This window comes from Cebus imitator, unplaced genomic scaffold, assembly GCF_001604975.1.
Source record: "Cebus imitator isolate Cc_AM_T3 unplaced genomic scaffold, Cebus_imitator-1.0 Scaffold136, whole genome shotgun sequence".
NCBI lineage: Eukaryota > Metazoa > Chordata > Mammalia > Primates > Cebidae > Cebus > Cebus imitator.
In genome coordinates this window covers 5184703-5212604 of record NW_016107451.1, presented here as the reverse complement: position 1 = coordinate 5212604, position 27902 = coordinate 5184703, and the positions used below count along the sequence as shown (strand labels likewise).

Here is a 27902-nt window from a genome sequence, read left to right as displayed (position 1 = left end):
ATAGAGACAGGGTTTCACCATGTTGGCCAGGCTGGTCACGAACTCCTCACCTCAGGTGATCCACCCACCTCGGCCTCCCAAAGTGCTGGGATTACAGGCGTGAGCCACCGCGCTCGGCCTATTTTTAATTTTTAAGAGACAGTCTCACTCTGTCACCCAGGCTGAGGTACAGTAGCATAATCATAGTTCACTGCAGCCTTGATCTCCTGGGCTCAGGCAATCCTCCTGCCTTGTCACCTCAAGTAGCTGGGATTATGGCACATGCCACCATGACCAGTTAGTTTTTTTTTCACGTCTTTAGAGATGGGATCTTGCTATGTTGCCAGGCTGCTCTTAAACTCTTGGGCTTAAGTGATCCTCCTGCCTCAGCCTCCCGAGTCTCTGTGTCTGGCTCTGCAGTTCTTTAAATTTGCAACTCCAAGGCCCTTTTCCACAGAACCATCTCAGCCCAGAGGAGCAGCCCTAGATGAGAAGCTGGATGGCCCAGACAGCCCCTAGCTCTAGCCTCTTCTCTGCTACCTTCGTGGCCTCAGGCAAGATCAGCAGCCACCACCATGACTGTTAATACTCACTGAGTAGCTGTTTATCTGTCAGGCACTCTATATGCAATCCTCTGTTTAATCTTCACGACATTCTACTCATGGCTAACGAGTGCTGAACTGGAATCTGAACCTAGGACTGAGCCCAGAGACTGATCTACCACCGTGCTTTATCCCCACATGACCTAAGGTTCTTCATCTATAAAATGAGCATGAAGATCCCTCCCTCCCAGGATTAGGAAGGGCTAACAATACCAAGTGTGCAGAAGGCCTCTGTTGCTCTCAAGTAATTGGGATGAGAGTCACCTGGCCTGGGCTCACCCCCAAGCAAGTGACTTCATCTGTAAGAGACTCTGTTTCTGTAAAGTGGAGAGAATCACACCTACTTCACAAAATCATCTGCAAGATGAAATAAGGTCATGTTTGGAAAGCACCTAACACAAGGCTTGGCACTAAACTGATGTGCAATGGACGTTAGCACCGGGGAAGGGGGAGGCAGTGGTCACACATGTCCTGGTTCTACCTACCAGCTGTGCAACCTGGGGAGCAATTTGGTTACCCCCAAAACCTTGGTTCCCTTATGAATCAACTGGGGACAATAATACCTCACAGGGTTGTGAAAATAAATGGGTAATGCAAATTATTGCACTTACCACGGCACCTGGCACAGGATAAATCATAAATGAAAAACTTTGACAACTTCCAGTCTTTAAGAGTCTACTACTCTGTCCTACTGGCACTGTGTCACCCACCTGCAGCACCTTGCCCTGGGGTCCCTCGTCAAAGAGCAGAGCCTGCTGGTACAGGGGATCACAAGTCTTCTTGGTCATCTTTGTCTTCTTCTTAGCCAAGCAGGCCCCATTCTCCAGCAGGTAAACCTTGATATAGGTGGCTAAGGGAGGAGAGAACATATGACAGAGAGGGATCCAGGAGAGATAGCTGTGGACTGCCCATCCCCTAACTTCCAGGTGATCCTGGAGGTGAGCCGCGTGCATGGAATGAGCCGGCCAGTGGACAGCAGGCAGAAGAGGTGACTCAAGTGCTGGTTCCTCCATCCTCCCTTACTCTCCACCCTAGTCACTGGCCTTCCAGGCAAGCAGTGACTCCACTGTCAAAAATCCTGATTTAGACCAAAGGGAGCTGAGGACCTGCTAGACCCAGAGCATGGCTCTATGCCCCTCCCTGTCAGGACCCCATTTCCAAAATCCCTCACCTGGGAGGGATTTGGAGCCTGGTTTGGGGGTCAGGCCCCGAGCTTCAATCACTTCCACCTCCAGCTGGCCGCTCCGGTCCATGATGGCAATGTGCACATCTCCTGAAAGGAAGAAGAGGGTGAGTCCAGGCAGGGCCAGACCAAGGAGCAGGCCAGCCAGCTGCTGTACTGAATGCCAGTCTACAGAGGAGGCTACATCAACACTAGAAAGGGAACAAGATGGCACCAACCACATGGGTCAGAACTGCTTTCAGGAGACCACTTTAAAGCAGCTGAGAGATCCTTTGATAGGTCCCTTGGGGTGGAGTGGGGACATGACCTTCAAGGGCATGATTGGGTAACAAAAGATGGCTGCCAAGTCCCCATTTGTATCTGGCTAGCTGAGAGGCTTCTGTTTTACTGAGCAGAATAGGAAATTTGGGCAACAGAGCTTGCTGTGTCAGGAAGACAGGGGAGGCTGTGGGCTCAGTGGCTGTTCTTCACCTCCTTCGACATCTGTGTTGAAACAGCATCCATTTGAAGAGGCACTGAGCTAAAAGCCTGCCCAGGACACGAGGCCCTACCTGACAATGAGGGCCTGCTAGTGCATTAACAACGGAGGAAGGAAAGGCCAGCAGACTTCCTGAGTGTGGCCGGCTGAAGAAATCTTCACTGTACTCCCACAGAATAGATTATCCAGCGGAGGGCAATTTCTGTGTGTGGGAGTTATGTCAGTTACCTGATTTCTAGGAACTATTAGCTTTGTTTAACACTGGTTGGCAAAATTTGGAATTATGTAGTAGTCAGTCACTTGGAACAAAATGAAGTCCTTTACAGCGGTGCAGAATCAAAGCCTGGTCCAGAGGAATCAAATGGGCCAGACTTTGGTTTCGGTCACCCATTTTTAGATTCACTGAGCCATCATGCAATTGTTTGTATTTGTATACTAGGGAAGATGGGGATTTACCAATTTCAGGAGACATCCTGGAATCCATCCACCTCCATCCAGCTATTCCTGACCTCCTTGTGGGGAAGTGGGAAGGGAAGGTCTTGGGAATTAATCTCCAGGTCTCACTGTAGCATCACTAACAAGGTGGACAAGGCAAACCTGTCTTTCCTTGGTCTGGCACCAGGGGGTACCACACGCAAATGGTCCTGGCTGCCACGGGGCATTAGCCTCATGGAAGTGTCTGGCTCCTCTCACTGCTGCCCAGCCTGTGGCTGGGTCTAGGGCTGGGAAAAGCAAGCTCCCCAGACCCTTAAGAGCCTGAAAGCAAGCACTGGGAATTAGCCAAATCCAATTCAAGGGCCAAACCCTTGAATTGGATTTGGCTAATTCGCAGTGCTTGCTTTCAGCTGACCGGACCCTCTGAGGGTCCCCATGGGCTCCCGTTCCAGCCGGCAGGAGCTCCTGGGTGGGAGCTTTTGAGGGCAGTGGAGTGGAAGGAGTCCTGGCCTGGAATGGAACCCCAGCTCCACTACATGACTCGCTGCAGGACACTGCGCTTGGCTTCCTCATTTGCTGGGAGGGACATAGGTCAAGCACTGTCCTGATGGGGGCTGGGTCAGGTGCTACTCAGGTCAGACAGATGGGAAAGGGGTGGAGGTGAGGAGGCACCTCTGGAGGAGCTATCCTGGGGAGAAGCTGTTGGAAGCTAACACAGCCGACACCTAAGGGAGGGAGAGGGTAGGGAGGCTCTGTCTGACAGCTCATGAAACAGACTGAAGCTAACAGGGTGAAGTGTAGGCTTCAGGACATACCGTCATCCCTTAGAATCCATTGGTTCCAGAACCCTACCCTGCCCCAACCCAGGGATACCAAAATCCTTGGATGCTTCAGTGTCTAATATAAAGTGGCAGCCAGGCATGGTGGCTCATGCTTGTAATCCCAGTACTTTGGGAGGCCAAGGCAGTATCACTTGAGATCAGGAGTTTGAGACCAGCCTAGCCAACACAGTGAAACCCTGTCTCTACTAAAAATACAAAAATTAGCTGGGTGTGGTGGCACATGCCTATAATCTCAGCTACTCAGGAGGCCAAGGCAGGAGAATCACTTGAACCCGGGTGGTGGAGGTAGGTTGCAGTGAGCCGAGATGGCGCCACTGCACTCCAGCCTGGACAGCAGAGCAAGACTCTGTCTCGAAAATAAAATAGGCTGGGCGTGGTGGCTCACTCCTGTAATCCCAGAATTTTGGGAGGCTGAGGCAGGTGGATCACCTGAGGTCAGGAGTTCAAGACCAGCCTGGACAACATAGTGAAACCTCGTCTCTACTAAAAATACAAAAAATTAGTTGGGCGTGGTGGTGCATGCCTGTAATTCCAGCTACTGGAGAGAGTGAGGTAGGAGAATCGCTTGAACCCGGGAGGCGGAGGTTGCAGTGAACCGAGATCACACCATTGCACTCCAGCCTGGGTAACATGAGTGAAACTCCATCTTAAAAATAAAATAAAATAGTGTTTGAATATAATCTATGCACATCCTCCCATACACTTTATTTTATTTAGTTTTTGAGACAGGGTCTCACTATGTTGCCTAGGCTGGTCTCAAACTCCTGGGCTCAAGCAATCCTCCAGCCTCAGCCTCCTGAGTAGCTGGGACTACAGGCACAGGCCACTGCAAACAGCTTCTTCCACATACTTTCAATCATCTCTAGATTATGCTGGTGTGCCGCATAATGACATTTCAGTCAAAAATGCATCATATATATGACAGTGGGTTCATAAGATTATAATGGAGCATATAGAGAAACCTGACATATGGTACTTGATATTGTCATTGCAGATCAAATGGGGAAATGATTGATATTCCGTAATGGTGCTAGGATATATGGTTTTCCATATGAAAAAATACATATACATTTAAAAAGGATATATACCATCTAGGTTTGTGTAAGTACACTCTATGATGTTCACACACTGAAAATGACTATACTTATAATACTTAGCGCAATGCCTACACATCACTTTATTTGCATGGATTCAGGGTAGTACTCAGCACACAGCAAATCAAGTTTTGCTTTTTGCAACTTTGTGGAATGTTTTTTTTCCCTGAATATTTTCTATTCAAGGTTGGATGAATCCACAAACACAGAAACCATGGATACAGAGGGCCAAATATACTTCCTAGCTGCAAGGAAGAGTGATAAGAAAATTACCAAAAGGGGACGGGCACGGTGGCTCACACCTATAATCCTAGCCCTTTAGGAGGCCGAGGCGGGCAGATCACCTGAGGTCGGGAGTTAGAGACCAGCCTGACCAACTTGGAGAAACCGCGTCTCTACTAAAAATACAAAATCAGCCAGGTGTGCTGGCACATGCCTGTAATCCCAGCTACTCAGCAGGCTGAGGCAGAATAGCTTGAACCCAGGAGGCGGAGGTTGCAGTGAGCCGAGATCGTGCCATTGTACTCTAGCCTGGGCAACAAGAGCAAAACTCTGTCTTAAAAAAAAGAAAAAGAAAAAAGAAAAGAAAATTACTAAAGGGCCTCTAGGTGCCAGGCACTGTTGGGTGTAACAAGTCAAATAAGCCACAGTTCCTAAGCACTCAATTGAAATACCTCATGTAAAGCATCTAACAGGAGCTCAATAAAGTAAATTGTTAGACTGTGGAACTCAAGTGGATATTATTATTCCCATTTTAAAGATGAAGAAACTGAGGCTCAAAGAAGGGAAGTGACTTGCTTAAGATCACACAGAACTGGTGATAGAATAAACTCTATGATGGCTGATGCAGAGCCCCCACTGAGTTCACCCTTCTGCTGCATGGTCCCATCACCCCACTCAATCTGCCCTCAGTAAGACTCACCCATGGGTGGTGTTGCCAGTGTCTGTCGCCCCACAATCTGAGCTGGTCCCAGCCCATCCAGGAAATCACTGAACTGGCTTTCAGCCCCCAGCCGGGTGGTGGGGAAGATGAACCTGCAGGAGAAGGCAGAGGGGTGTGTGAGGGTGTCAGGGCAACGTGAGGATGACAGTGTGGCTGGCAGACTGCCATGCTCTGCCCCTAGGGTCCTGGGCACTTCCCTCTGTGCCTCAGTTTCTACTCTACACAGTATGACTGCACTACTCTGGGTAAGGACAAACAGAACTGTTCATCTCTGCACACTGAAGAAAAATACTTTGATGGCATTTGAGAAAACTAATAACAATAACATAATGATGCTGTTTAATCCTTTAAGCTCCAGGGACTTCTAAAGTGACCCTTACAAGGCAGGGCTTGATGGACACCTGTGTCTTCACCAGGGCATGTCAATGCCAAGAACCAGAGACATAGGTTGGAAATTTCAATGCCTGGAACAAGTTACAAGGACTGAAGTTTGAGTTGACCATAAGTTTGAAATCCAAGTCAAACATGAGGTGGTGCCCAGAACAGCAACTAAGACCAAAATAACACAATTACAGGGTTGAGGTGAATTACAAGTGATGGCGGTTTGTGGTTGTTCCGTGACTGTGTGGGTGTCTAGAAACAGTAACAAGAACAATTGACAGTGATTGACAGCTTGCCAGGTGCCAATGGTGCATTAAAAGTTCCACATGTGTTATATCATTTAATCCTTACAACCACTCTGTGTGGTAGGAGCTATTACCCAATCTTACAGATGAGAAAACAGAGCCTCCCAAAGGTAAGATTGCCTTGCCTGCAAAACAGAGATGATGCCCAACTCACAGGGCTTTGTATGTTGAGAATTAGGGCAGGTGAAAGTTCCAGACAAACAGGAAACATTAAATGATAGTTCCGGTTGCTGCTGTTGTTATCATCAAGGGGAAAGTGCTACTTTTCTCTTGCGCTCCAGCCTAAATGTTCTGGGTGTGGCCAGCTGAGAAAGGACAGATGAGGGAGGGGTGGCCCTGGTCTGCCCAGGGGCTATGATAGAACAAAATTCTAAGACCTCCTAGAAAGGCCCAGGCTCCTGGCTACAGCAATAAAAGCCTGTCCAAGGAAGAATCTCCTACTAGGCAGTTTGGCCTTGAGTCCCCCTTGGCTAGTGGCAGGCAGAGAGGAAAAAAGCAGGCATGTATGCTTCTCAGAGAGAGCCTATGTCTCTCCCCAACTAGGCCCAGCCTCCATCCCCCAGGGAGGGGCTTCAAGGCTCCACATTTATTGGTCATGGTCAACAATAGCCTAATATCACATTCTTAGGACAATGAAATCTGAGACTCTCAAGGTCACAGAATTTTAGGAGCTGGATATAGAGAGTGTGGAGATTGTGAACAAAGGTCATGGAATCAAATGGCCTTAATTCCAGTTCTGACTCCATCACCACTTAATAGCTGTAACCTTGGGTAAGGTGCCTCACCCTCTTCCTCTCCCTGTTTCTCCACTTGTCAAAGGGAGATAACGGTAGTACCCACAACCCTCAGGGTTGTTGTAAGTGTTAAATGGTCATTGTTCCTGGTCTGATCACAGCCCATAGATCCCAGTGTTAAGAATCACTGATCTGAGAATGCCCAGGCATGCTCTGCACATGGGAAGATGTAATAAATGCTTGAGAGGACTCGCATTCATGGAAGTAGGTGCAGCACTGAGACATACGATCACTGAATCTCAATCAATGGAGCCACAGAATCCTGAGCCTGGAAGTCACTGGGCTTGAAGCAGAAGCAGAAAATCTTAGTCATACAACTATAATTTCATAGACTTAGATCTGGGGGAATACTAACCCAGTGACTTTCAGATTTTTTAATGCAACCTACATGTAAGAAAGGAGATTTAACATCATGACAGACCTGTGTGCATCTATATATAAAAAATGGAAACAAAAGTTCACAAGGCAATTTATTCTCACTTCATGACATATGCCTATTTCTTTCTCTAATGCTGGTTTTGACCCACTAAACCTATTTTGCTTCCTGTCTATGAGTCACCATCCATGGTCTGAAAAACATTGATCTAGTCCAATCTCCTTCCCTAAGCTCTAAGCAAAGCTGCTTGAGAGAATGCCACTCATCTGGGCCGCAACAGTGGTTTTAGATGTAAACGGATTTTAGGACATTTTCCTTTCCACCCTCTCCTCTAGAGCAGGGCAGTGTGTGAGTAGGAAGTGGGAGGTAAGGGTCCCTTCCTGAAACATACAAAAGGAATTGATAGCTCCTGGGTATCTGGATATTCCGGAGGGAACAATAGGAAGACCTGGGGTCCAACCACGGAGTGTTGAGGGGAGGGGTATGAAGGAAGGCAGAGACACAGAGGACCCAGACGTTTTAGCTGGAAACAAAACTGGGAGGTTTTCCCACCCTGCCCAGTGGTTCTGTGACTGGAGGACCGAGGAGGAGGGAGGGGACCATGGCGCGGGGCTGCACGCACGTGCTGTCAGAGCTGTTGCTGTTGGTGCTCCCGTCAGTGGACTCCCGGCTGCCCTGGCGCGTGACCCGGCTCCGCATCTCTACCGCGATGCCCGTCTCCGTGCTCCGGCGGATGTTGCTGCGCAGCTTCTTGGTGGCCCCTTCTGTGACCCCCCCACCCCAAGCACAGAGAGGAAACAAGGTCAGATTATGAATGGGGCTTCTCTGAGAGTCCTGCTGAAGTCACTCTCTTGGTATGGGGGGTTGACTGGGAGGATGAGCAGGGCTCTGACTAGAGGCAGGGGTATGGCTGAGCTGACCTCAGAGCTGGTTTGCAGCCTGACACCTGGACCTGCTCAGGGCAGTGATGCTGACAGAGCAGACTAGAAAGATGGCTGCAGGCACAGTCATGATGGCACCACCGAGCAGAGCCACAGATCCGCAGCTGGGGCCCTCGCCTCACCCTCATCAGGCTCCCCTGACTCGCACCTTCCCCCTTGATTTCAGCCCTTGTCCCAAAGTTTAAGTGTGCCTCCTCCCACTGTCTTCTGGAAAGTTTATCTTCTCTGGGATTCTCAGACTGACTTTCCTTCTTCCAGGCACCCTTGCAGACCCCATCACACCCAGACCCCACAACTCACCTCTGATACCTCTACAGGCTCTACAGGAAAGCCCCCATGGGAAGCCTGGCCACTCTCAAACAAACCCGCCTTCTCTAGGCAGGGCTGAACATGGAGAGGACGTGTGTGGGGAGCTGGCCATTAGGGAAACAAGACAGAGAGGGACTGTTGGGTTGACCCGAATTGCCTTTGTCTTTGAGAAAAGGTCTGCAGAAGAACCCCCAAAGCTGGCCTGTGAGAACTCAACCCTGTGTCCCTGTGCTTCCTGTTCAGAGGGCCTCGACCCCCATAGCCCAGCCTGACGCTCAGCCTTGCAGGGAACATGGGGTGCTTTCCCTCACCCAGCAGCACACCATCCTGCCTGGGTTTCCATGGCAACCTCCTCAGCATTGCAGTGTGGTCCCTCTAGACACCCGCTCCTCCTGGGTGGGCGGATGGGGGAGACGGGCTGAGGGCTTGCAGGGACTTCCCCCGCTAAAGCTTGGCTGCTGGAGGAGCTTGATGGGGAGGAAAGTGGCCCTCAGATAGAAACTGCACCGAAAGAACCACTTGCTGTCACTGGTTAGAGGCCAAGAGAATTAAGGTGGAGTTTCCTACAGGGAGGGGGAGAGCCCAGGGCAGGACAGGCAACACAGCCCCTGAAAGCATTGGGGAGCGGGGAGCTGGTTACTTTGGCAGTTCTCTTCCTCTGCACCCAGTGGTGGGCTGGGGTGGGGATGTTCAAGACCCCAGGGGAAAAGGGAGACTTTATTCCTCCTGCTTCATTTGCTTATCTTTCATAAAGTCCCCACTGGAGGGCAGGCTGAGAGGGCTAGGATCACTAGTGGATGGGAGGGTGGGCAGTGGGACAGGCTGAGAACAGGGTGCAGGGTGAGGAGGAATGTCTTCTCTGAAATCATCCCAGCTTCTGGGATACTAGAATAGCACATTCAGGAATCCATGACATCATCAACATGTCTGTCTCTCTCATACACACACACACACACACACACACACACACACACACACACACAGAGTCGCACTAGCTCATACATATTTTTTTCACACAGAGAGGCATAAGTACACATGTGTGAGTTGGAGCAATCACGTATGTGAATACAGTAATCTCATACACAAGCCTACTTGCATTTATATATCACAGTCACACAGTCACAAATGGTCCTACCAGGTCTTGGTCACATGTACACATGATGTACTCTGCTGCCTTCAGTCAAGTCACGGACACATGATGTTCACATGTAACACTTAGAACTGAACCCTCCCATTCAATCACATATGTTGATGAAAACCCACAAATGGTGTCTGACCCACCTCACACACAGAGGCCTAGGTAATAGTGCTGGTGTGAAGGTCCTCTCCCTGTCCCTGGCTCCTAACTCTACGTCTTCTCTAACCCAGTTAGGAGACACATGGGTCTGTGGCAGGGGACGGGGGGGGTCCCTTGCCTCCATATCTCCACCTCACAGCACACAGCCTGAGGCTCACTTCCTCAAGACCTCAACCCTCCTCTTTCAGAGTTTGGGGAAGCTTTGGACCATCTGGGAGCAAATTTGCCTTCTTAGATTTAAGACTTGTCCAAACCCAGTGTGAGACCCTGAGTCGAGGAGTCACAGAATCCTGAAATGTTAGAGATACTTTGGCTACCCCTTCCCCCACATTTCACAGCTGGGGAGCTTGAGGTACAGGTGCTGAGAGAGCTGGGACTAGATCAGCCCCACATACTCCCAGTCTGCTGTCATGCTCTTCTCACTCCCCTCCCAATCCCCCATCTAGTTGAGAAGTGATGCAGCAGAGATTAAGCTCCATGACTTCAGAGGGAGGAGAAAGCTCTTGCAATCTCAGAGATGATCCCTCCACTGGCTTCATACATGTCCAGTCTCAACCCCTGTTGATCTGAGGAATAGCTATATTATCTCTCTCTCCCTAGAGAAACAAGCCAAGTTGCTTGCAATAATTCTATGGGCTCCAGAGACCAAAAACTCCAGGAACCATCCCATCTGTCCCATCACAATCAAAGGAGGGGCAGTCACAGCCTGTAACACCACTCCCTATGGCATCTTCTGGAATGGTTTTGAACCCTTTCTCTACCCTGACCCAGATCTCAGAGTCCAGAAGGGGTAAACCGCTGTCCCTGGTCCTGAAAAATACTAGCTCCGTTTGCGCAGGGACTGGGACAGCCCAGGATGGTCGTCTGCAGATCCAGCCAGTTGCCAGACCAGAACCCACCTGTTTCCTGGGCCCAAAGCTCTGACTCCACCCTCCTCACTGCTCCCACAACTTAGTGAATATTAGATCCAGAAGGAAACTGAGAGAGAGCATTTTAGCTCCATTTTACAAAAGAGGAAACTGAGGCCCAGTGGGAAAGTAAATTTCCCAAGGTCCCATGGTGAGTTACAGAGCCAGAACTAGCCCTCTAAAGTGAGTTTTTGTAAGTCTACTCTAGGGCAACATGAGGAATAAAGTGGAAGAAGGCAGGCAGGAGGCAGAACGAGAGAGGAGGCTGGTGCAATCGTCCAGGCTAGACATTATGGATCCTGCACTAGGGCAGAGGCTTTGAAACAAAGAAGGATGGGCAGGGGCTCTAGCCAATTCACAGTACAGAAACACTAGGAGGACAGAGACCCTGTGAAGGGCAGACCTGAGCCCAGAAGACCGAGTCCAGGGGAGGAATTCTTCCCCCTTTCACACAGCCTACCCTGCAGGGAATGAAGCCATCCCATCTGTCGGGAATGGGGGCACCTTTCTAGGGTCTTTCCCAGAACAGTTTCCAGAGCCAATGCCAGAGTCTTTCCTCTGGCACCAGACACTCCAACCCATGGGGAGGGTCCGAGCTGGGACACTGGTATCCTCATTTTTTGCGTGGGGGCAAAAAATGGAGAAGGAATTCTAGATGGAGAGAAGTGTGCTACAGGGAAGGAGCAGAGGTGTGGAGGCTGAGAACTCACTTCTCTTTTGGCTTGATGGTACAACAGCAGGAAATAATAAGAGCATCGACACCTTGCTGAGTGCCTACACTATATGCCAGGATGAAGCTGGGTGCTTTCGCATACTCTATCTCATTTAATCCCCTGGACAACTATGCAAGGCATGTATCATTGTCCCCATTCTACAAACAAGGCAGTAGGCTCAGAGAGGTGAAGTAACTTGCCTTAGTCACCCGGCTAGTAAATGACAGGGGGTGGCTCTGAACATGAGGTCATTCTCCAGGAACATGCTTTCTCCCCAGGCTCTGGATGCCTCATCAATAAAGTAAGTATGGCACACTAGATGATCACAAGGGACTCTCCCCGCTCTGACATTCAGCAATTAGCTGATGCACAGAAACCTTCAGTTAGAAGGGCATCTGGGCAGTTCCCCTAGCTCCAGTCCTTCAGCCATGCACTTGCATACCAAGGAGACAGAGATTCAGAAGCCCCATCATCATTCATCTCTTCTCAAGATGAAAGGTCTTCCTGGTATCTGCTCCAATTCCTGCCTGCAGCCTGTAAAGTCAAGGCACATCACTGGAAGGTTCTCCCAGTGACTCAGGCCCCTATCCTGGCCTTGAAAGACTAACTCTCCAAATCACTTTGGGCATGAAGAAGGCTTTGGGTCTGAAGCTGAATCAGCTGGATTCCTGGGCTTGGTTCCTTGAAGCCAGACTCCTGGGGTCCAACACCTCTACAACCTCCCAATCGTAATCTCAATCCTTGGTTCTGTCCCAGCCCCTTCCTTGTCCCAGCCCAACTGCTACATCCCCCAAATCCCCATCTCTAGTACCAGGCCTAAACTGCATATTCACAGAGGCCACGCCCACTCTAGGGCTCTGATAACCTCAAGCCCCTTCCCCATCTATAATAGCTTTCCCCCGCCAGAAACCACATCACAGCTTGATTGCTGGAAAAGACCAGCCAATGTGGTCCTGTCAAGGGCTTTGTAAAAATCTATTTTAAGGCCTGGAAAAGTCCCCCACCCCCAGCCCCAACTGGGAGCCTTGATGAGCATTCTCCCTGGATCCTCCGGAGCCCCCGCCCCCTCACCATCCCATCCAGCTGCCTATTTGAAGGTTTCTGGGGAAGTTGTTACTCTGAACAAAATAAGCAGGAAGAGATTTTAAAACAAAACCAGCTGGTGTCTGGGCTGATGCCACAAAGTGAAGAGGTCTTGGTGGGTAGAGCTGGCTCCTCTGTGATGTGGGGTCTAGGTATGTCACGAGGTGGTCACCCACCAGGCTGAACATAACTGAGATTCTGCAGTTAGGTGTCTGAAAAAGGATACTGAATTGATGAGGATGGAGCTGTTAAGGTGTGTGAATGTGGCTTTGTGATGTACACTTGCACATATGTGTGACATGTTTCCGTGATCTGGGTCATGCATCTGTAATCGGAGGGCCGTGACTGTGTGGTTTGCATGACTGGTTTTATTTGTGACCATGCACAGTGTGAATTACTCTATTGTGCTTCCCTGGAAATGTGGGCAGCTTACCAGAGCAACTGAGCGCTCTATTTATGTAACTGTACAAGTTGCATATCTTTGTGTGTGTCTCCCTTGTGCTTTGTAACATATACATGGGACTACAGAACTGCATGTGCCTGGCTATTTGCATTTAGGAGACTGGGAGATTACAGGTGAGACTGAATCTTTTTTTGTTTTTTAAGCCAGGGGTCTCGCTATGTTGCCCAGGCTGGTCTCAAACTCCTGGGCTCAAGTGACCCTCCCTCTTCTGCCTTCCAGAGTGCTGGATTAAGGTGTGAGTCCTGCACCCAGCGCCTGAGACTAAATCTTGAGCCTGTATGTGTCTGTAAAATTGTGGTGTTGCTTACACAGTGCCAGGAACATAAGGCTGTTTAATAAATAATGACTGGTTAACGTCTAAGTCTGTGTGCGGAGGCAGTGGAGTGTAAAGGTTAAGAGCATCAACTAGGAAACCCAACTGCTAGAGTCTGAATCCAGGCTCCACCACCTACTAGCTGTGTAGTTTGGAGCATCTGACCTCCCTTCTCTGTGCTTTGGTACCTGCCTCATAGAGCTCCATGGAGATTTAATCAGTCCATACACATACTGGACCTAGAACAGCACCTGGTGTATGGGAAGGGCCACAGTATAAGTGTTTGTGGGCATGGGAGTGCAGACCCATCAGGGCAGTCCCTGGTACTGTCTTTGCAAAGTATCCCTCTCCCCCACCCCACCATGTCCCATGCCCCCTCACCAGGTTGTGGAAGCTGGAGTGTGCTCTTGCTCCACTGAGTCAGGCCCACGATGGCCACCATCTTGGCACCCAGGCTGCTCCGCCGCTTCTTGGCGGTGGTGGTCCCAGTCCCGCCCCCAGCTTGCTGGGATCCGCAGATTTCACCGCTAATGCTGGAGCTCCGCACCACATTCCTGGAGGCCCCAGATGAGGCAGGACCTGGCTCCCCGTTAAACATGGTCCCTGGGGCAGCAGGGCCTCAGGCAGCTCTGAAGGTGGGCAGGAAAAAAAAGGATCCCACGTCAGACCTGGATGACTCTACAGCAGCCCCACCACTTCCTAGCTGCATGACCCTGGGCTAGTCACTTGACCTCTCTGAGGCTGTGAGGTTTAAATGCACAAACAAATGTCAAGGGCATGCACAGGGTCTGGCTCAATAAAAGGGACTATCCCTATTAGCACATGGCTATGTAGAACCTCACAGGTGACCTGGTTTGACAAAGAGGGCTGAGGCTGTGGAGTCACATAGCCTGGGCTTGAATTCCAAAGGCCTCTACACACTAGCTGTGTGACCTTGTGACCAAACCTCTGGGGGTTTCAGTGAACACCTCAGCAAGATGTGAAATAAAAGCACTTAGCTCATAGGATTGTTGTAAGGACCAAATTAAATAATGCATATGAAGTGCCTGTCAGGCTTAGAGTAAATATTCAGTAAGTATTAGTGGTTATTTTCATAGAAAATAATAAGAACAGGGAGAACAGAACTGGCTGCAGCCTGTGCAGACTCTGGTGGGGTCCTTCTATGTGAAGGGGATAGTGCAGAAAAGCTCAAAGCAGCAAGAAAATCACCCCTTACTGCACTCCTGAGAGGCATTTTAGCCTATTCCCTTCCAGCTACCCTTCCATGCATTTTTTAAAATAACTGAACTCATACTGCAAATGTTATTTTATATTCTGGTATTTTTTCATTTAACATTATATCATGGCCAGGTGAGGTGGCTCATGGCTGCAATCCCAGCACTTTGGGAGGCCAAGGCGGGTGGATCACCTGAGGTCAGGAGTTTGAGACCAGCCTGATCAACATGGTGAAACCCCTTGTCTACTGAAAATACAAAAATTAGCTGGGCATGACGGTGCATGCCTGTAATCCCAACTACTCAGGAGGCTGAGGCAGGAAAATTGCTTGAACCCAGGAAGCAGTGGTTGCAGTGAGCAGAGATTGCGCCATTGCACTCCAGCCTGGGCGACAGAGCAAGACTCCATCTCAAAAAACCAAAAAATAAAACAAACAAACAAACAAAAAATTATATCATAAGCATTTCCCAATGTCATTAACACTATGTATGCTACCATGATATTCCATTGCATAGAAGCAGCATAACTGACTTAAGTATTTCAATACAGCTACCTCTTAGATCAGGCTCAAGTTTCTTTCCTCTTTCTCTCTTTTCTCTCTTTTATTTTTATTTATTTATTTTTTGAGATGGAGTCTCACTCTGTCACCCAGGCTGAAGTGCAGTGGCGCAATCTCGGCTCACTGCAACCTTCACCTCCTGGGTTCAAGCAATTCTGCTGCCTCAGCCTCCAGAGTAGCTGGGATTATAGGCGCATGCCACCATGCCCAGCTAATTTTTGTATTTTTAGTAAGAGATGGGGTTTCACTATGTTGGCCAGGCCGGTCTTGAACTCCTTACCTCAAGTGATCTGCCTGCCTCAGCCTCCCAAAGTTCTGGGATTACAGATGTGAGCCACTGTACCCGGCTTCTTTCTTCTCCTTTAAATAAACATAACAATAAACATCTTTCTCTCTTTTTTTTTTTTTTTTTTCTGAGATGGAGTCTCGCTCTGTCACCCAGGCTAGAGTGGAGTGGCACAGTCTCCACTCGTGGCAACATCTGCCACCCAGGTTCAAGCGAATCTTGTACCTCAGCCTCCCAAGTAGCTGGAATTATAGGTGTGCACCACGACCAGCAATTTTTTTTTTTTTTTTTGTATTTTTAGTAGAGATGGGGTTTTACCATGTTGGCCAGGCTAGTCTCAAACTCCTAATCTCAAGTGATCCACCCACCTTGGCCACCCAAAGTGCTGGGATTACAGGCGTGAGCCACCGTGTCCGGCCTAAACATCTTTCTACATGGATTTTGTCTGCTTATTTCTTTAGGACTGATTCCTCGAAATGGAATGACTGGGTCAGGGGATACAGAAACTGCTAGGAGCATCCCCAGAATCCATTCCCTCTTTCTGCTTTTTGACAGAGGGCTGATTTGTTCAGGTACCACACACCCCTTGTTTTAGAGGCAGATATGTGAATGGCATTCACCTTGGCAACTCTTATTTGTCCAAGGGGGGAAGATTTGGATTACATGCTTATAAGAGAGGTGGGGGGCTCTCTCTCTTTCTCCCTCTGTCCTTCTCTTTCCTACCCCCTAGAGTGGGCTCAGCCGTAAGCCGAAGCCAGTGCTGCTGTGAACAGACAGCACTCAGACAGAAAGTACCTCAGGCCACACCTAGGGCGTGCCCTGCACTGGTCTTCCAATTATGTGAGACAATACATTTTCCATTGCTTACACCACTTTGAATCAGAGTTCTCTGTCACCTCCAAAAGCATCCTACCTGACACCAGGGTCATAAATGTCGTTTGGATTCTTGGAATCTATTGTCAAATTCCTTTTTAAAATATAGACATTTACTCTCCCTATTAGCTGTATTCAACAAATATTTAAGCCCCTAAAATTCCCAGGCCCATGATGAGTGTCAAAGATACAGCAGTGAGCCAGGCCAACTTGGTCCTGCCCTCCCAAAGCCTCCAGTCCAAGAGGGAGACAGACAGTAAATAACGAATTCTACAATTAAATATTTAATGATGGTTACACTACGTGCTAGGGAAGAGGACAGAGGGCCCTGAGAATCACTCTGAGGGAGGGGCTGCAGGAGTCTGTTGCTGTGTTTGGAACAGAGGTGGGATCTCCAGCTGTTGGCCTCCACAGTTTGACTGCAGTCGGTCTCCTCTGCACAGGCAGAACCCAAGAAGGTCAGCAGCTCCAGCATGGCCTGCACCTAGCACCCTCCTGGCTCTGTCCTACCCCACAGTGGTTTTCCTGGGGCAGCTGACCATCCCAGGGTTCAGGGCACTTTGCTTGATCCTCTGCCCTCAGGCCTGGTATGCTGAGGGAGCCCACTTTCTCAAAAGGACAGAGAAAGGGGAGAGAGAACGGGTGAAAGGGGAAAGGCACCATTCTTGCGGATAAGGAAGACAGTCCCCAGACAGCTGAGAACAGTCACCTGGTCACCTGGTCAGCATGTCTCCTGACAGCCTGGCAAAGTGCGGCTGACAGCAGGGATGAGTTAAAGCCTCATTTTGCCTTCTTTGTGGCTGCCTGGACCGGTCTCATTCACACCGTGATGGGTGCAGAGTCCTGGATTGTATTTCCCCATCCCCATCAACCCTGCAGCTAATGGAAAGTCCCCCTGGACTGGGGCCTATGATGATCTCTTCTTTTGAGTTTCCAATTCTAGTGCCAGTTTGTGTGTTTTTTGGGTATCTACATGGTCTTTTGGTGGAAGGTGGGAGAAGGCTTATCTGATACTGTGACTCTGCCATGGTGCAGGTCTAATTTACTCCTTACAGTATTTCTGGGAGGTGTGTGGTTATCTCTGTACTGTAGATGAGAAAACTGAGTCTCAGAGAAGTAAAGGACTTGTCTGTCCAACCCAGCTAAGAAGAGGCAAGGCCTGGACTTGACCCCAGGTCTCCTGTTTCCAAAAAGAGAGAATGCTTAGCAGCCCCTCTCCCTTCAACCAAAAATGTAGGCCCGGCCCTTAAGCTCAGGCTCTGTCCTGGGTCTCCGGGCCCTCTGAGAAAACTGCAAGGAAAGTGACTGTAGGGCAGTAGAAAACCCAACGGGACCACAGCTGGAGAAGCAAAGAGCTTCCCTAGCACAGCCTCTGGGACCAAGAGAGCACCACCCCTGGGGGTGAAACAGGAAGGGGTAAGGGACAAAATTCCTGACCCTGCCAACCCAGGGGCTCATGTTTCCTCATGAATAATAAATGGAATTGACAAGCATTTGGTTTGGCATCAAGGTCACTGTACTATTCAGAGCTATTTTCTCATCTTTAACCATCTAGGGATCAACCAGGGGGCCTGGAGAACTGAAAGATGCTTGGGAGGGCCCAGCCTGCAGGCCATTCCCCAAAGGGGACAGGAGGAGCCAGACCCAAAGCACTGGACCCAAGGCCCTAGGACTGACCCTGTGGGCCAGAAGTCCTGGTAGGGCAGGTTAGGAGGATTAGGAATTAGGATGTGGGATTCGAATGTGAACAGATTCCTTATGTAAAGTCCTCTGAGCCTCGGCTGTCTGATCTGGGTGTAAAATGAAGGGGTCAGATTAAGTAATCTCTAAAAGTCCTTTTGACTGGGAGAGTTGAGTCTACGAACTGAAAGATGCTTGGGAGGGCCCAGCCTTCACATTGCATTGAAGGTTAGAGATCTAGTTTCTTCTCTGGCAGCCAGTCTAGCTCAGGAGGGACATGCCAGAGTTCTAGTCAAGGCACCTAAAAGGAGGGACATCCACTGCAGAGCAACCCCTGAGCCATCAGACCACAAGGATGGAAAAGGGAAGGTGGGGAGACTGAGGCAGAGTGGTGAGGAGCGGGCAGGACACAGAACATACCATGTCACATGTTGGTGATTCCAAATGATTGCTAAATGAACTATACCCCTCCCATGCAAGTCACTTCACCAATTCCCCTGCTTCTGAGCAGAGCAGACTGTCCCTTTCTCAGCCCAGGTCATGGCACCTCAAGGAAGAAAACTGTCCTATGATCTCAGTGAGTGACAGAGACCTCACTCTGAGGTTCTTCCTGCTGACTCCCAGCTATCACTACAGCAGCAGAGAAACTTCAGTTATCCTCCAGGGACACAGCTACTGCCCCCACTCCTGCCAAAACTCTATGCCAGAAGAGACCTTCCCTACTCCCCAGGAATAAGCTTTGTGTTTTCTTTTTAGCCCTTGGATGCCTGGCCTCTACCCTGGGGTCTCAGTTTTCTAAAAGGGTCCTCCAAACCCTCACCTGAGCCTTGACAACAGCAGGTCTCAGGGCCCTGCCAGGCTACCCTGGGCCCCTCAATCCCCTTAACTGCATGTCTAACCAGATGAGAATTTTTTGAGAGTTCGAGGCCACCCAAAAGCTCAAGATGAACCTAGCCACCCACCTTTCCAACAGTAAAGACCAAGGAATGCATCACAGGGCGATGGGAGTGTTAGGCTGGAAGGGACTGAAAAAAATAACTGAGGCTCCCACCACCCTCCCCAACCTCTACTCACAGTGGACATCATTAACCTCTCCCTTTCCCATTAAGGTCAGACTTAGCCTCAGAGTCCCTCTCAACACAGGGCTCCAGCACCAGCTGAGGAGAAACAGCTGATGAGCTAAAACTGACTTGCTGTCTGTATTCTAGACGGAGCCTTTCATTTTGCAGAACAGGTTGTCAAGGCCCAGAATGGGGAAAAGACGCACCAGGGTAACACAAAAAATTGGTGGCAGAATCAGAGCTCCAACCCTAAGTACCTTAAATCTCAGGTCTCACATCACCTATCGTGTGCTCCCTCCCCATCCTTCACCTGGAAGAAAACCCAACTCACCAAACTGATGAATGTGAGCCTGGTGTTCCGCATCACAGGGGGCTGTGCCCCTCCCAACAGCACACCCCTATGGCATTTGCACAAGGCTTCAATTGACTTCTGCCAAAACACCAATTTTCAAGAAATGAGGTGAAGGCAATCAGGGCAGGCTCCCAGGAGGAAGTGATGTGATAAAAAGGTCTGAAAGGGAAGAGGGGAGCTTAGAGGAAGGGCTAGGTGAGACATCTGCCCTTAAGGGCTTCTGTTAGATTGTGGCATAAAAAGACAGACTTTGAAGAAGCTGTGTGACCTTGAACAAATCATTTAAACTCTTTAGTTCTCCATTTCCTCTTCTGTAAAATTGTCAGAACTCCTGGGTTCCCTAATGTTCCTTTAGGCACTTGGATGCCAAGCTGCTAAAGACCCACAACTTTAAGATTTTTAACACAGGAGAGACTCATCCAGGACAAACTGCTATGGAGCTCTAGACCCTATCCTTCCTTCCTCCAACCTCCCTCTGATTAATGGGGTCTTTGTTCCTCCCCAGACACTCTATGACATGCCCAGCAGTTGGGGAACACACTCCTGGCTCCATCCCCAGCTATGTGATCCTGAGCAGGTCCTTCAGCTTCTCTGAACCATTCCCTCCATTCCCTCCTCTACAAAACGAGTCTAATCGCCACCTGGGCCCTCCCCAACTCTCCCGGCTAGACTAGGGGTCAGATGAGACAAAGAGGAGCAGAAAGGCAGGGTGAATGAAACACATGCTCTGGAGGCAGACAGACAGGTACAAAACCTAGATCTGCCACTTAAAAGCTGTATGACACAGGGCTTCCTTAACAAATCCCCTGAGCCTAACGCTCCTCATCTCGAAAGTGGGGACGATAATGTCTGCTTTAGGATTCTTACATAAAATATTACAAAACAAGAACTGGGACATGCTAAATGATCATCAGTTGGGCAGTTACATTATTATTACTAATAAGATTCCTTTATAAATTGTAAAGAATTGTCCAGGTGTTAGTTCTTATTGGTCTAGAGTCCACGCCAGGTGCAACCACATCAGAGGAAGGCCCAGAGACTAAGAGAATTGCCTCCCACTGCAACCCTGAGTGCTCCAGAAGTCTGGGGTCAGGGTCCTGCACTTTTCAGTTGAGATGAGAGGTGACCTGTGAAGCTGTGCCAGTATCTCAGCTCCTGACCCCTGCTGGATGCTGGGTCTGGCATCTGAGATCCCTGGCCCAAACCTCATCCAGCACCAGGATGGCCCACCACATCTCCTGTGCCAATCTGTGCCCTTATCAGAGGCTAGTGCCTGCATTCACAGAAAGGGTGGAGGGGCTCCCGCAGCTCTAGCCTTTCCTGTCCCCACTCAGGGAGAGGTGGGCATGGGGATGGGTTGGTAGGTGGCTGTGGTGGGGAAGGCAGTCTGTGCCAAGGAAGCACACCCAGCCAGCGTGGGCAGCACACAGAGACTGCTCCTCTCCTAGTTGTGCAGACCTTCATCTCTCCCAAGCCGGGCTGGCATACACTGTGCACAACACACACATGCACACACACACACACACACACATGCAGGAAGAGACATGGGGCACACAATTCCAAATGTGTGATCACAAAGACCTGTATCAATAATACTTAAAGACACAATCACATGTGCACACAGATATGCACATGCACCTCCACTAAGACACTTATACACAGAGACACACAGAAGCAACCACAATGACAGCCATAGTCATTCACAGACTCACATGTGTACACACCTGCACACACCCACACACACTCCCCCCATTTGGCCCCTGCCCAGTCCAGAAAGGCAGGAAGAGCCCTATGGCTCCATGGGCAAGGAAGCAGGAAGTATCTTAGCCAGAGCCGTGGGCTCCCTTGGCTAAGGCACACACCCCACCTCTGAGCAGGTGTGTGCGAATTTGAACCCACATGCACACTCATAGACACCACAGCCCCCAATCTCACTCGCCTGGCCCCCATCCCCACCAGACTGGACAAAGGAGTTCATTGGTGAGGTTTGCGGTGAGGAAAGGAGAAGGCTGGCAGGAAGCAGCTGCTGTCACCATGGCTACCAGGCTGACCCACTTCTCCTCCGCCCAGCCTGGCCCACCCAACCCAGGCAAGGCAGGGACAGGCAGCTTTGGGCAGGGTAGGCCCTTTCCCATCACACACAGGAAAGGAGTGGCCCTCTGAGGGCCATGGTAAGGGATGGGTTGAGCACCCCTGAGAGGCTGGATACTGTGTAGGAAGGCAATACAGACTCCAGACATTCCTTGAGGGGAGTAGGGTGCTGAAGGCACAGTCCCTGCAAGACCTAGAAGACTGAGCCCCTGATGTCCCCCCGGGGCCTCAGGATGCCATATGGGCCCTAGATACATTCTCAGTCACAGTCCTCACGGCAGTGCAGGGGATGGGTGGTCAGACTCAAACCCAAATTCTAAGGACTCCGAACACACAAGGGTAAGGCAGACCCAGGGCTGGGTAAGCCCTGTCTCCCATTCAGAACCAGGTTCCTGAAGTACCTACTAGGGGCTGCTGGGGTCACAGACATGCCTCCTTCCCAGGACAGGGTCGCTCTGGGCCTTCACTCAGCTGGGGGCTCCTGAGGACAGGGATGTGTGTCCTTCCTCAGAATCAGGGACTTAGAACAACAACACAGCCTGAGTCAGTTTTGGGAGGAGCTAGCCTACAGAACAGAATGAATCTCTCCTGCTTGACAACCTCTCATAGCCTCCCATTTCCTGCAGGACAAAGGAGAAGACCCTCGCCAAGGTCCACAGCCCATGTGATCTGGGGACTGCCTTCCTCTCCAGTCTCCCAGCCCGTCCCATGCCTTTTGCCCCTACTCTGTATTCCAGCCACATTTACTTCTTTTCAGTCCTCAATAATACCACCTTGGGCCAGGTGTGGTGGCTCATGCCTGTAATCCCAGCCCTTTGGGAGGCCAAGGCAGGTGAATAGCTTGAGCCCAGTAGTTTGAGACCAGCCTGAGCAACATAGCAAAACCTGGTCTCTACAAAAAATACAAAAATTAGGCTGATGTGGTGGCACATGCCTGTAGTCCCAGTTACTCAAGAGACTGAGGTGGGAGGATGGCTTGAACCCAGGAGGCAGAAGTTGTAGTGAGCCGAGATGGCAACACTGCCCTCCAGCCTGGGTGACAGAGCCAGATCCTGTCAAAAAAAAAAAAAAAACCAAACCAAAACAAAATAAAAACGCCAGGCATGGTGGATCATGTCTGTCATCCTAGCACTTTGGGAGGCTGAGGTGGGCAGACCACAAGGTCAAGAGATCGAGACCATCTTGGCTAACATGGTGAAACCCCATCTCTACTTAAAAAAATACAAAAAATTAGCTGGGCATGGTGGCGCATGCCTGTAGTCCCAGCTAATTGGGAGGCTGAGTCAGGAGAATCGCTTGAACCCAGGAGGTGGAGGTTGCAGCAGTGAGCTGAGATTGTGTCACTGCATTCTAGCCTGGGTGACAGAGACTCCTTCTCAAAAAAAAAAAAAAAAAAAAAGGAGGCACTTTGTCTCCTGTCTGCCTGACATGCTCTTCTCTGCCCCCAACCCCATGATCTGGTGACCCCATACTTGTCTGTCCCGCCACCTTTGCCTGGCCAAACCCTACTCTTGGCTCAATCCAAGTTTCAAGGTCATTTCCTAGGAAAGTCTTCCCAGATGAGGTTAGTCCCCATAACTCCCTCTGTACTGTTCCTGTCTGTTATGAGTTGAATTGTGTCCCCCTGCAAAATGTTGAGGCTCAAACCCCAGTCCCTCAGAATGTGACTTGGTTTGGAAACATGGCCGTTGCAGATGTGACAAGATGAGGTCATGCTGGAGAAGGGCGGGTCCCTCATCAAATATAACCACTGTCCTTATAGGCAGGTGGCCACGTGAAGACAGACACGGGGAGAGCACCATGTGCCGATGGAGGCAGAAATGGGAGTGACGCGTCAACGTGCCAAGGAACGCCAAGGATTGCCACCTGTCACCAGAAGCCAGGGGAGAGGCACGGAACAGATTTTCCCTCACAGAGCACAGAAGGAAGCAACTCTGCCAACACCTGATTTTAGACTTGTAGCCTTCAGAACTGTGAGAACCTACATTTCTGTTGTTTTAAGTCATCCTGTTTGTGGCACTTTGTTGCAGCTTGCCTAGGAAATGAACACACTGCTGTTCCTCTTGTTCCGAGCTTGTCTCCCACACCCCGCCCCCTGGCTGTGAGCTGTTTAAAAATAGGAACCCTGTCGTCTTCTTCACCCTGAATCCCTAGTACCTGGCACAGGTCTGGCATATAGCAGGGCTCAGTAAATATTTGTAGAATGAATGAATAGCAACCTAAAACATTAAATTAGCAGTATTTATAGCATTGTGAGTCATTTTTATTTTCTCCATGTGACATATTGTGTTTTCCTAAGTTACTACTTTGGAAACTGTATTAATGTTATAATAAAGAAAAAACCAAAACCACGTATTTTTCCTTTCAAAACATACATTAAAGTAACAGGCATTTCCACCAATGTGTGTTTTGTGAAGAGGGAAAAGTTCTTCTATCCGCTTGATAACTGCTTTTTATTGATTAATTGATTCCTCCTCGTGTCACTAGAGTGCTTTCCGGAGTCAGATTCACAGAGCATGAGCTCTGGGGCCTTGCAAGGTATAGATTATGGGCGGGAAGGAGCCAGCCAGGGTACACATTCTTCTCAGCCATCTCCACCATTCACCCCCTCCCTTGGCTTGTAAGATCTGGCCAGATGTGGTACCTGTCTCCTTACAGCGGCTGTGAAACTTGGTACCGGGAGAATACCACTACTCCTGGCCAAAAGTGACTCCCCCAAACAGAAGCAAAATCATGTCCTCAATGACCACACTATTCAGTGCTTCTCAAATCAAAATGTGCAGGTGAATCACCTGGGGAGCTTGCTTTGATCCATGGGTCACAAGTGGAGCCTGAGATTCTGCATTTCTAAGAAACTTCCAAGTGATGCCCATGCTGCTGGTCCATGGACCACCCAAGGCACTGAGAGATGAAGAGACATTGCTCTGGTTGTTCTGCAGAAAGAGTGAACACTTCAGGGAGGGGAAGACCAGAGAAGGCATCATCCCAGTAGTTGCACCTCAAAAGATAGGTGAGGTTTGGAAAAGCAAAGGTGGTTCTAAAGGAAAGAGGTGGCAACTACTGGGAAGGCCCAGGGAGAAAACGTTGTGTTCAGAGGCTGGTGAACAGAGCAGTGCAGTTGGAGAGGAGGTAGGTACGACTGTGGAACAGAGGGCTGGAAAGAGGCTGGGAGCAGCCAGTGCAGGGCTCCAAATGTGGGGCTAAGAAGCTTGGCTTTCATCCTGTAGGAGTGAAATCTGACATGATTTAGATGTAATGCTTTACAGAGATCAATCTGACACTGAGTGCAGAATCAGAAAGAAGCCTGACAGCAGGAAGAGCAGCCAGGAGTCTGTTACATCCATGGTGGAAGATGAGCTGCACTGCTTCAGAAAGTGAGGTGCGAAGAGGAAATGTGGCCAGGAGTCATGGGTGGGGTTAGGGGATTGTCTAGAGTGAGTGAGGGGGCAAAGCAGGGGAGAGGGAAAAACGAAATCCAAGGTGATTTATAGGAAGGATGGGGTTGAGAGGTGCCATGAGCAAAGCTTGAGGTCCTAGAGAAAAAAGCCTGGCTTAAGGAGAAGATGAATCCCCATTTTAGTCACGATGGGTCTGAGATAATGCTGCAACTCCCGCATTCAGGTGTTGGCCAGGTAAGCTGATTCACTAGCACTCAAGAGAGCAAGGTGAGTGGGCAGGATTTGGGTGTATTCTACAAAGAAAAAAATTGGGTGTGGAAGGAAGGAGAATGCCCAGAAAAGAGCACAGAGTGAGGAAAGATTGAGAGGTAATACTCACAGTTAGAGGTATGAGGAAGAGGGAATCAACTGAAGGAGGGAGAGTCCATGGTGAAAAGTAGGAGAGGAACTCACAGAAGATGCTGTGAGTATACAGATGGCCAAGCTGGAAGCCCTATAACACCCTGATACTGAGACCAAAAAGGAGGCTTTCCAACTTAGGATGCAGGACGGAGGCTAGGGAGGCATCCTGACTCCCTCCCTAAGGCACAGGGGAAGCCCAGGCCTGAAAGGAGCATAGCTGGAATGGAAAGCAGAATTTGGACTGAAAGAAAAGGGGGCAGGATGCACCGGGGAGGGTTTGGGGTGCAGTCGGAGCCCAGGGCTCTGAAGCACCTATTCCAGCTCAGTCCTTACACAGGAAGGACAATTTCCACACATGCCACCACACACACAAATACATACACTTATGTGCCCACATGGCTGGAGAACTCCCAGGGCAGAGCAGAAGCGACTAGGAAAAGGTCTTTGGATCAAAGCTTTATTACAGGTAAGCACATAATTTATCACCTACCTGGGACCCTTGTGAGGATGAGCAGGGACAATACTCACAATCATACCTGGACCGCAGGTGAAAATGAGGACTGTGCCAGGCAAACCCAGCCAGATGGTCACCCTAGCTGGTGGATACTGGATCCCAATAAGATACACATTTGTTTCCCCTGTTTTCCCTTCCTAGATGGAGTGGGGAACAGCAGAAGAGACAGGCAGGCTCATCCTGAGAGGCAGGGCCCCCCCTTAGGGTGTTGGTGGATGGGACAAACTCTCCCCCACCCAGGCCCACTCTCGCCTGAGCACCAAGGCCCTCGCTGGGGGAGACGCGGCAGCACCACGGACAGCGGCCGACGGCCCGCCTTCCCCCCCGCCTCCCTGTCCTCCTCCCCTCCACTCCCGTCCCTCCCCCGCACCGCCCACGAGACCCAATCAATATTTCATGGGGGGAAGGGGCTCCAGTTACCAGCCCCGCGCCAAGCCGGAAGGCGCCGCCCGCGCCTGCTGCCCACCCTGGGGACCCTCCTCAGAAACCTAGCACAGCCTCGGCCCCAGCCCAGACAGACACCGCCCAAAGATGTGCACGCATTCCCTGCAATCCCTCCATCCCCCGGACCGTTTCATGGCACAAAGACCCGCGCACACGCCATACACCTTCGGTCGGCCGATCAGACGCACCACAGAGCAAGACGCACGCTGTACAAAGACGATGACGTACACAAAACAACAGGCACACACCACACCCAGCAGGCAATCCACCTAGACAGGCACTCAGACACCGAGCAAACACATGCACATCAAAACACACCTTGTGCATCAGACTCACATGGCATGGAGATGCAGCTACCACAGACTCACACACAACACACAGACCCATGACACACCCTGCCACACACACAAACTCACAAGCTGCACAAAAACTCCCTCACAGAGAACCGCAGACATATCGCATGAAGATATATTCACCACAGACACACACACACACAGTGCACATACAATATGCCCTCAGAGACCCTCAGACATATCTGTGAGCTACAGAGCTACATTCGCCAGGGATACATACACACACACACACACACACACACACACTCTCTCTCTCTCTCTCTGTCTCTCTCTCTCTCTCATATGTACATAAACACATTATGCCTTCACAGAGACCCTCAAACATTCACCATGGATACACAAGCACACACCCACTTTACCCAGGCCCTCCATCCTACTGGTGCTCAGGCCACCCTTCCCACTGTGAACATGGGACTAGGGAGGGGGCAGACAGGACTTCCCTCCCTCCTTCCCATCTACCTTCTCTACTTTGGGCCTGCTCGTGGGCCCTGAGGAAGAATCCACTGTGTCCTCTGAGGCCCCCTGGGATCTGCTGTGAGTTCCCAGGGACAGGCAGTTGGCACAAACTGTTGGGCAAAGTGGGGAGTAGGAGAAGAGGGACCTATGAGGCTCCAAAGCCTCCTGCTTCACTGTCCCTGAGCCCCAAGCTCTGGGACATGAAGCCCCAGTGGCAGCTTTGCCCTTACCTGTGGCTCCCAAAGCCTCACTGCTCCCTAGGCCTCCCTGAGGCCTGTGTTACCCATGGGAAGCAGGAGAACTGTGGGGTATACAGTCTCTACTCCCCCCAGGAGGTCTCAAGTCCTGGCCTCAGAGATGAGGTAGCATCCTACCACATGCAGACACCCCATCTCCAAGAGCCCCCATCCCAAGCAGGTTGTGAAAACGATGGCACAAATTCTCCTGCCCACCCTGGGGACCCTGTCTACAGGGAAATCATGGCAGGATCCTCCAAAAGAAACCCCAGCCAGGGTTCAAAGTGAGCAGAGGAGAGCAGGCCAGTACAGCAGGGGGAGACCTCTCGATTTGTCCAGCAGGTGGAAGGGATCTTCAAAATTATCTAGGCCAACTGTACATATTTCTGACATCCCCATACCATTTCCCAATTTTGCATTAAGTGCATAACACTGTGTGCCACCTCACTGATTTTTGCCAAATCTACAGGCTCCTAGTCTGGGTGCAGTGGCTCACGCCTGTAATCTCAGCACTTTGGGAGTCAGAGGTGGGTGGATCACGAG

At 50.2% G+C, this 27902-nt stretch overlaps 1 protein-coding gene across 3 annotated transcripts in view; it reads right to left on the bottom strand.

Moving 5' to 3' along the window:
• The window catches only part of RIMS3 (regulating synaptic membrane exocytosis 3), a 44928-nt gene that overhangs the window by 7142 nt on the left and 9884 nt on the right, over positions 1-27902 (bottom strand). For 2 of the 3 annotated variants that reach the window (XR_005202371.1, XM_017541823.1), the window contains exons 2-7: positions 19445-19624; positions 13821-14068; positions 8035-8176; positions 5536-5648; positions 1753-1854; positions 1292-1431 (exon numbers count right to left, since the gene is read on the bottom strand). Coding sequence is in view for 2 of the 3 variants with exons in the window: in XM_017541823.1 (XP_017397312.1) it covers positions 1292-1431; positions 1753-1854; positions 5536-5648; positions 8035-8176; positions 13821-14037 (714 nt within the window). In the remaining variant the exon portion in view is untranslated. The remainder of the gene's footprint in view (positions 1-1291; positions 1432-1752; positions 1855-5535; positions 5649-8034; positions 8177-13820; positions 14069-19444; positions 19625-27902) is intronic. The other variant, XM_037743210.1, reaches the window with a different exon arrangement.